The sequence below is a fragment of the Pseudorasbora parva genome, chromosome 11, assembly GCF_024679245.1.
Source record: "Pseudorasbora parva isolate DD20220531a chromosome 11, ASM2467924v1, whole genome shotgun sequence".
Classification (NCBI taxonomy): Eukaryota; Metazoa; Chordata; class Actinopteri; order Cypriniformes; family Gobionidae; genus Pseudorasbora; species Pseudorasbora parva.
The window spans coordinates 839,882-850,000 of NC_090182.1; the positions used below are offsets into that span (position 1 = coordinate 839,882).

General features: G+C 47.1%; 1 protein-coding gene across 1 annotated transcript in view; it reads right to left on the bottom strand.

Annotated features, from left to right (window-relative positions):
• LOC137092496 (NLR family CARD domain-containing protein 3-like) overlaps window positions 1-10,119 on the bottom strand; it is a 70,719-nt gene that overhangs the window by 34,011 nt on the left and 26,589 nt on the right. The window contains exon 8 of the mRNA XM_067456756.1: window positions 9,818-9,988. Within this exon, the coding sequence (XP_067312857.1) occupies window positions 9,818-9,988 (171 nt within the window). The remainder of the gene's footprint in view (window positions 1-9,817; window positions 9,989-10,119) is intronic.

Genomic DNA, 10,119 nt, shown 5'->3' on the forward strand with positions numbered 1-10,119 from the left:
GGGAGAACAGGAGCTGCTCGGGGGGAGGTGATATTCGTATCCCTCCCCCACCCCCCCGGAGGAGGACCGGGGGGCCCTGACTGGTTAACGTTCTGCCACTGGCTCTCCGGAGTCCAGCGGTACCCACATATTCAGAGCAGTTCCTCTCTCTCTGGGCCTTAGAGGGCCAGGTTGGAAGTGTGCGACGCCCCCGGGCCTTGCTACTTCTTTCCTCCCCTCCCTCGCCAGGGGGCAGTAGTGTGGGCATCGAGACCGCCCCTGGGCCTTCTCACCCACACTCTGCCCCAACCTGGAGTACTCGGACAATACTCCGGGCCGCCTTCGGGCCTCCCGAGTAGGGTCTGAGTGCCCCACCTCCCTGCCTTCGGGCAGTAGGCAGCAGGGTGGACTTGAGGACGCCTCTGGCCTTCTCACCCACTCTCTGCCCCTCCCGGGAACACTCAGATAACACTCTGGGCCGCCCACGGGCCTCCCGAGTCGGGTACTTCATGTCTCGATTTTTCCTCGACACAGACCGTTCCTACGTTCTACGTCCGAGGCAGTCTCGGGAGCAGTTGTGCGAACACAGGGACATGGTGCTCAGTCACCTCAGCCGGTTGGGCCTTCGGGTCAACTGAGAGAAGAGGAAGCTCTGTCCTACGCAGAGAATCTCTTACCTCGGTATGGAGCTGGATTCGGTCAACCAGACTGCGCGCCTCACGGAGGAGCGAGTCAGGTCGGTGTTGAACTGCTTGAATATGTTCAAAGGCAGAACAGCGGTCCCACTGAAACTTTTTCAGAGGCTCCTGGGGCATATGGCATCCGTAGCCGCTGTCACGCCGCTCGGATTGCTTCATATGAGACCGCTCCAACACTGGCTTCATGGCCGAGTCCCGAGGTGGGCGTGGCAGAGCGGCCAGTACCGGGTCCTAGTGACTCCTTACTGCCACCAAACCTTCAGCCCGTGGTCCAACGCTTCGTTTCTCCGGGCCGGGGTGCCCCTAGAACAAGTGTCCAGGCATGTTGTGCTGTTCACGGATGCCTCATCCACGGGTTGGGGGGCCACGTACAACGGGCATGCAGTTGCGGGTCTGTGGAAGGAACCGCAATTGCATTGGCATATCAATTGCCTCGAGTTGCTAGCAGTACACTTGGCACTACGCCGCCTCAAGGGGCCGCTACGTGGCAAGCATGTACTGGTCCGTACGGACAGCATGCGGCCGTGCGGCCGTGCGGCCGTTGCGTACATCAACCGTCAGGGTGGTCTACACTCCCGTCGCATGCTCCAACTCGTCCACCACCTGCTCCTGTGGAGTCAGAAGCATCTGAGGTCGCTTCGGGCCATGCATGTCCCTGGTGCGCTGAACCAGACAGCCGACGAGCTCTCTCGGCAGCCAGCACCTCCGGGAGAATGGCGACTCCACCCCCGGGCGGTCCAGCTGATATGGGACCAGTTCGGAGCCGCACAGGTAGACCTGTTTGCCTCTCCGGACTCGACCCATTGCCAGTGGTACTATTCCCTGACCGGGGGTACCCTCGGCACAGATGCACTGGTGCACAGCTGGCCCCGGGACCTACGCAAATATGCAATTCCCCCAGTGAGCCTTCTTGCACAAGTTCTGTGCAAAGTCAGGGAGGATGAGGAGCAGGTCTTGCTAGTTGCGCCGTACTGGCCCAACCGGACCTGGTTCCCAGAACTTACTCTCCTCGCGACAGCCCCTCCTTGGCCCATTCCCCTGAGGAAGGACCTTCTTTCTCAGGGACGGGGCACTCTATGGCACCCGCGTCCAGACCTCTGGAATCTTCATGTCTGGTCCCTGGACGGGACGCGGAGGTTCTAGATAGACTACCACAAGCAGTCGTAGATACCATCTCTTCAGCTAGAGCCCCCTCTACAAGGCGCCTCTATGTACTGAAGTGGAACCTGTTCGTTGAGTGGTGCTCTTCCCGCCGGGAAGACCCCCGAAGGTGTTCGATTGGTGTCGTGCTTTCCTTCCTGCAAGACGGGTTGGAGCGAAGGCTGTCTCCCTCCACCCTCAAAGTGTACGTCGCCGCAATAGCGGCGTATCACGACGCAGTCGAAGGTAAGTCCGTGGGAAAGCACGACCTAATCGTCAGGTTCCTCAGAGGTGCGAGGAGACTAAATCCTCCTCGTCCATCCTCGATACCCTCTTGGGACTTAGCTCTAGTGCTCAGAGCACTTCAGAGCCCTCCCTTAGAGCCTTTGGAGTCTATTGAGATTAAAATCCTGTCAATGAAGACAGTGCTCTTGACTGCATTGGCCTCTATCAAGAGGGTAGGGGACCTGCATGCACTTTCGGTCAGCGAATCGTGCCTAGAGTTAGGGCCTGGTAACTCTCACGTTGTCCTTAGACCCAGGCCCGGATACGTGCCCAAGGTTCCTACCACTCCCTTCCGGGACCAGGTGGTGAACCTGCAAGCGCTGCCTTCGGAGGAGGCAGACCCAGCCCTGGCTTTGTTGTGTCCGGTCAGCGCTCTTCGCGCTTACATTGACCGGACCCAAAGCTTTCGGACCACAGAGCAACTCTTCGTCTGCTACGGAGGCCAGCAGAAGGGAAAGGCTGTCTCCAAGCAGAAGTTAGCCCACTGGATAGTGGATGCTATAGTCTTGGCTTACCAGTCCCAAGACGTGCCTTGCCCGTTCGGTGTAAGAGCACACTCCACTAGGAGTGTTGCGTCTTCCTGGGCGCTGGCTCAAGGCGCCTCGCTGACAGACATTTGTAGAGCTGCGGGCTGGGCGACACCTAACACGTTCGCTAGGTTTTATAGCTTACGTGTAGAGCCGGTATCTTCCCGCATCCTCGCCCCTGGTGGCCAGGAGCACTAAGTGCCCGTTCTAAGTGTCGGCTTGCAACGCCACTTCCGCCCTCTGGGCCGGATACGTGCGTTTATTGTCTCCAGTTGTGTTCCCCGGGAAACCGGCTAACCCTGTCGAGCTCCTCCGTCACCCCATGCGGTGTCAGACGTTGCGGACCATCTGACGCTAGGCCTGCACCCGTATGCTTGTGGAACGTGGTTGTAGGCTGGGTTCCATATGTAGCGGTTCCCTCACGGCAACCCCATATGTGTATTCGTCCACGGTATCAGCTACCCTTCGGGCTAGCCCCATGTCTTTCCCTTGACAGAGCCCGCTCTGTCGTCTCTGGGCGTGTTCTTTCCCCCCTACAATTAGGTTGGAACCACCCCAGAGACTGCCATATGTTGCACTACCCTGCCAGGTTAGTCCTTATGTGTATTCCGCCACCACTCCTTCCCTGAAGGACGTGGCCCCGCAGCGTACCTTCTCCCGAGAAGAACACGCTTCCCAGCGGTCTATGGTCACTCTAAGTGGGTCTTGCAGAACAGCAGTACTGACCTCCCTGCTTGGAGCCCTGACTTCCGTACCATACTAGACGGTCCAGTGCGCTCAAGCAGGACGCTGGAAGGGCCAGCATCCTGGCGTTTTCCAAAGGGATCCCAATTCGTCGGTTCAGTTCTGACGTACGTCGAACGTGACCAACTGAAAGGGAACGTCTCGGTTACGTATGTAACCCTCGTTCCCTGAAGGAGGGAATGGAGATGAACGTCCCGTCGCCAGGTGCTGTGCTTCAGCTAGGAGCCCAGTCACGTATTCGGCTCCTCAGTTGAAAAAAGCATTTGATCTACCATTCCACTTCCTATTTATACCCGCGCTGCGGGGCGGAGCGTAGAATGTGTGGATCACATGCCAATCTCCGATTGGCTCGTTTTTATACACTCAAAGAAGATAGGTCTCTGAGGTCAGATCCCAATTCGTCGGTTCAGTTCTGACGTACATCTCCGTTCCCTCCTTCAGGGAACGAGGGTTACATACGTAACCGAGACGATTTCTTGCGCATTTGGTTTCATACGGTGTGAGAGAACCAAGCTCAGCATCAAACACACAGTTATCCTTAGGCCCAAAGATAATTATTTCGGTTTTATTTTCGTTTAGGTTTAGAAAGTTACTTGAAAGCCAAAGTTTAAGATCACTTAAACAGGCAAACAAGGGTTGTAGACCATTTTTATCATTATGTTTTAAAGGAAAATAAATAACGGAGTTATGTCAGCATATAAATGGAAGGATACATCATATTTATTAAAGATGGAAGCCAGCGGTAACAGATACAGAATAAACAATATGGGGCCGAGGATTGATCCCTGTGGGACTCCGCAGTTCAGAGGTACACTAGTGGAGGATTGATGACCAATACGGACACTAAAACATCTATTGTTCAGATAAGAGCGGAACCACTGCAAGACAATGCCTCGAAAACCCAAAGATGTCTCCAGACGTCGCAACAGGACCTCATGGTCAACCAAGTCAAATGCAGAACTCATATCTAATAAGACTAAGGCCATTGATTTCCCAGAGTCAGTTTCAGTGAAAATATCACTTGACACTCTTAAAAGAGCAGATTCAGTACTGTGTAGAGCTTTAAAACCAGATTGAAATGTTTCATGGAGAGAATTTGCGGATAAGAATGATTGTAGTTGAATCAGTACAACTCTCTCCAGGATCTTTGAAATAAAAGGTAGATTAGAAATAGGAAGATAGCTAGAAAGAGTGGAAGGATCGAGATTAGTTTTTTTAAGATATGGCGTCACCACAGCAACTTTCGAACTGTTAGGGAAGGAACCCGTTGACAGGCATTTGTTAATTGTTAATTAAAAGTAACAGACCCGGTCCAACTGTGTCCATAATTTGCCTAAGGAAAGAAGGTGGAATAACATCCTGTGGACAGATAGTGGGTTTTAAGTGACCAACAATTTCATTACATGTGTTCAGATCAATCAACTCAAACTCAGACAAGATAGATGAACATAATGGAACATCATGTGTATACACTGAGTTGGACAATTGAGATCGTAAAATTGTGATCTTATCAACAATTAACTTTGCAAAATTGTCGCAGAGAGCAGTAGAGGGCTCTAAGATGGGATGCACAGAGGGATTTAAAACAGAGTTGATAGTAGCAAAGAGAACTTGAGGTTTATGGCAATTATTAGAAATAAGTTCAGAAAAATATTTGCATTTTGCAGACTTTGCAGCTTTCTGAAACACCTTATAGGCATTTTGCATGATTTCATACGAAACCTGCAGACGGTCCTTTTTCCATTAGCGCTCCACCTGTCTACATGCCCGTCTAAGGGTACGTGTAGTGTCAGTGTGCCGGGGCACTGGTGCAGGCTTGTGATTTTTTGTACCTCAATTGCGCAGGTGGAATTAAAAAGATTAAGATGTGCATCAGCATCCAGGTTATGGAGGGAAGAGACAGATTCCAGGCAGTTACGTACATCGTGATAGGCTGTGGAAAACTTCACTAGAGCGTTGGGTAAGACAACAAGTTAAATGTGCCAGCGATGGATTTTTAAGTGTGCGTCCAGTGAGAGGAACAGTAAAAAGTACAGGCATGTGGTCAGAGAAAGATGCACTGTTTATTTCTATATTTGAAATAGAGAAACCATGGGTTAAAATCAAATCAAGGGTGTGGCCATGGATATGTTTTGGACCAGAAACCCACTGAATAAAGTTGAAAGACTCAATCATATTTAGAAATTCAGCTGAAAATGGTTTCGAAGCACAGCAAACATGAATGTTGAAATCACCCAGCAGTAAAATTGTCATATTTGATAACTAGATCCCCCATTAGAGCAGCAAGCTCACTTAGAAATTCCTTATTTTGCTGAGGAGGATGATAAATTAGAGCTATGACAATGGGGTTAACTAAGACTAATTGTAACAACTGCACCTCAAAACTGTGGTAGGAGCCGGTAGGTAGAGATCGACAGTGAAGAGTATTTTTAAAAACAGTAGCAAGACCTCCACCGCGGCCAGACAAACGCGGGGAGTTTAAGAAGTGACAGCCACGGGGCACCAGTTCCGAAAACGGAGATAACTCGCCGGGCTTTGTCCAAGTCTCAGTAACACAAGAAATCCAGGTTTTGAGAGGCAAAAAAGTCAATTAAAATGAAGGTTTTGTTTACCAGAGACCGGGCGTTAATGAGAGCGAACTTCAGCCATGATGAAACAGATGCTGGCTGTGTTTCTCGGCACAGCGAACAAAGGTTGTGAAGATTAGCTCCACCACGGCCAGGGTTGCTATAAATCTGAGCAGGTGCAGAGAGGAATCCGGGTATAACGCCTTATAATGAGTGACCATATTCTACATCTTTATATACCTGAACAGTAATTAGAAGTTTGAGGCAAAAGTCAAAAGTTAATAGAGAGAATTAGACCCAAAACTAAAGTGATACACATACACACATACCATAGGCCTACATTCCATATATATATATATATAAGTATTATTTCTCCCAGCACTAGAGGCTCTATTGCCACATATTCCCAATTCGACAGTGTCCTGATGACGTCTTCGAGGCATGACAGCTGAAGATGTAGAATATTTTTATTATTGAATTTAATGTAAAATAAGCTGTATATAAGACACTATTAGATATTGGCTGTTTGCTGAGGTTGTGTTTGCCCTGTATTAAGTTTGTGGGGACCTTGACAACGTGCTTGAAAATGACATGTAGAAGATGCATGATGGACAGAAAAAGATATTGGAATGTGGTGACGTATTAGCCAGGAAACCAACTGGAAAACTAGCTGAAGGTTGTTACCATTTTGTGAAAGCAGCTATGTATATATGCTAGGCAAACCAAAGAACTGGAGTTGCAGGGGAAACTCTGCTTTGTTAATAAAGTCTTTCTGAAATCAAATGATCTTTGGGAAATGATTTTTGCAAGAAGAACATTTCCAACAAAGACCAGATGGAGGGATCGCTGCAGCATAATGCAGGAGGCAAACAGTTTTCCGGCCACTTCTGTGGACACACCGGGGTCGGCGCAGAAGTCCAAGCCGCACCACGGCTGCAATGCAAGACTCAGCAGACGAGAAGCGGAACGTCCAACATCACGCCGGACGCTGATGATGCTTAAGGCAGGCGTACACTGTGCGAATTCGGACACTTGGGAGGTCGTGAGATATTGCAGATGCTACGAGTCATTTAATTTGATCATCGCCTCAAATCAGCTGGTACACGGCACGACTGTTTGCATCGTGAGCCGGCTGCAATTACACAAGCTTTCAATATTGCTGCTATCTTCATCAGATACAAAAAAATAAAGAAAAAATGTGTGCAAAGGATTTGTTGAAAAGCAGAGAACAGTAGCCATTCCTTTCAACCGAAACAACCAGAGGGAGAGAGAAGGGTGCGCGTGAGAGAGAAAGACTGAGTGTGTGTGGTGTGCGTGTGCGTGTGCGTGTGCGTGTGCGTGTGTGTGTGTGTGCGTGTGTGTGTGTGTGTGTGTGTGTGTGAACGCTGTATGTTTGCAGCCACTGAGCTAATAATAGTCATAGATTGAGCCTCTTTGATGTGCTTGTGCATGATTTGGCAATCTCCTGGTAAAAATCAGGCCGACTACCCGAACGTTTTAAATACGTTTAAAAATGATCGTAAATACGAGACGAGCAGAGCACGTTAAGAGCACCTATCCAATTAATAGCATATTGGAGTGACAGCATCAGTCAGCTATTTTAAAGCAATGTTTGATTGGTTTCAATGAACAAACTTTGCACTGGTTAAGTTCTGAATGCTCTCAAGGCGAGCCGTAATCCCTGATGATGCACTATGTCAAGCATCTGTTTATATGATTTCCTGGCAGGATCATAAACTATGCTCCCACAGTCCAAATGGGATCAGATCTATATCACACCATGACACAAGCTGATTAGCCTCTGCTGATCCTGCAGCCAATGGGATTGCTTGCTCAACATTTAAATAGTCTGGTTCATTGGTATCAGTAGGCTATCCCTGCATTTCATAGTTCTACTGAAACGCTCCACCTCCCTCTGCTAAACCTGTCTTTATCTGCAACTGGATTTATGAATGCCTATTTGTGCAACAGAAGCAGCACTCAGTGCATCCGGAAAGTTTTCAGAGTGCTTCATTTTTCCACATTGTATGTTAATGCCTTATTCCAAAACTGATTAAATTAATTTTCATCAAAATTCTACAAACAATACCCAATAACGAAAACATGACTTTTTTTTTTGTTTGAAATCTTTGCATAAAAAAAATAAAAATAAAAAACTCTAAATTGAACTCAGGTGATCCTGTTTTGACTGATCATCCTTATGATTTGTTTCTACAACTAGATTGCAGTTCACCTGTGGTAAATTCAGCTGATTGGACATGATTTGGAAACGCACACACCTGTCTATATAAGGTCCCACAGTTAACAGAGCATGTCAAAGAACAAACCAAGCCATGAAGTTCAAGGAATTGACTGCAGACCTCCGAGACAGGATTGTACTGAGTCACAGATCTGGGGAAGGGAACAGAAACATTTCTGCAGCATTGAAGGTCCCAATGGAAGAAGCTTGGAGCCACCAGGACTCTTCCTAGAGCTGGCCACTCCACAAAACTAAGCAATCAGGGAAGAAAAGCCTTAGTCAGGTCTGACAGAGCTCCAGCATTTCTCTGTGGAGAGAGGAGAACCTTCCAAAAGAACAGCCATCTCTGCAGCTCTCCACCAATCAGGCCTGAATGAGAGAGTGGCCAAATGGAAGCTACTACTCAGGAAACGGCACATGACAGCCAGCCTGGAGTTTGCTAAAAGGCACCTGAAGGACTCTCAGACCATGAGAGAGAAAAAAAAACCTCTGGTCTAATGAAACAAAGATTGAACTCTTTGTTAAGATCCAACTGGGGATCGAACCGGGGTCTCCAGTGTGTGTGTCTGTGACGCTAACCACTTAACCACTGAAGGAGGTTGAACCCAAAGGCAGAGGTATTAAAGACAGTAAAATGTTGGAGTCTTAATCTTTGCCTTTTTACTCCTCTTTACTCCAGCATCCAAAAACAAAGCAGAAAGCAGAAAAAACTTAAAGTCTTAGGCATGACAATGGTGAGGCTAACATCAGTACTGAACTAGAACAAAAGGCTGTGAGGCCTTAAATAAGGTTTCTCATTAGGTGTGATTCAACACAGGTGAGAGCATTACAATAATTTAAATCAAGGAGAATTAACCTAGGTAGAAACAACAGCATCTAGTGGTGAAATCAAGGAACTTCAGATAAAACATTACACTCTTGGCCTAAATGGCAAGCGTCATGTCTAGAGGAAACCAGGCACCACTCATCACCTGGCCAATCCCATCCCTACAGTGAAGCATGGTGGTGGCAGCATCATGCTGTGGGGATGTGTTTTACCGGTAGGAACTGGGAGACTAGGCAGGATTAAGGGAAAGATGAATAGCAATGCACAGAGACATCCTTGATGAAAACCTGCTCCAGAGCACTCTGGACTTCAGACTGCCGTGAAGGTTCATCTTCCAACAGGACAACAACTCTAAGCTCACAGCCAAGATAACAAAGGCTGTGAATACTTGTGTACATGTGACTTTTATATATATTTTTTTATTCTAAAAAAAAATTACAAAGATTTCAAACAAACTTCTTTCATTCTGTCATTATGGGGTATTGTTTGCAGAATTTTGAGGATAATAATGAATTTAATCAATTTTTGAAGAAATAAAAACAGTGATATACTCTCTGGATGCAATGTATTTTACATGATCACATCAGTGTGTCTGTGTATCTATTAGCAGTAGCAAGTACATACTTGCTCTGCAGCAGCAGCAATAATCAACAGCAGCAGTGTAGCAGGTGTAGCAGATCTAGCCAAGATCAAACACATTATCATTGCCAAATTCAAAGACATGATAAAACCTATTCTGAGAGTTGTCATGAATGAAATTAATTTAAAAGTAAAGAACATGTAAAAATATCTTCTGTTGTATCACAACTTACCTCAGTATCTCTAATTCACATGTTATATTCTTCAGTCCAGAGCAGAGCAGCTTCACTCCTGAATCCTGGAGATTATTATTGTTCATGTTCAGCTCTTTCAGATTGGAATCCGATCCAAGAACTGTAGCCAGAGCTGAACAGCTTTTGTCTGTTAAGTTACAATCATTTAGCCTAGAAGACAAATAAATTACATCACAGAATTAGTTGTAACATTTTTAAAAAATACAAATATTAAATATATTTGTCTTACACTATTACATTGTTTATTAATACATTGTTATCTAACTGTGTATATGCACTAT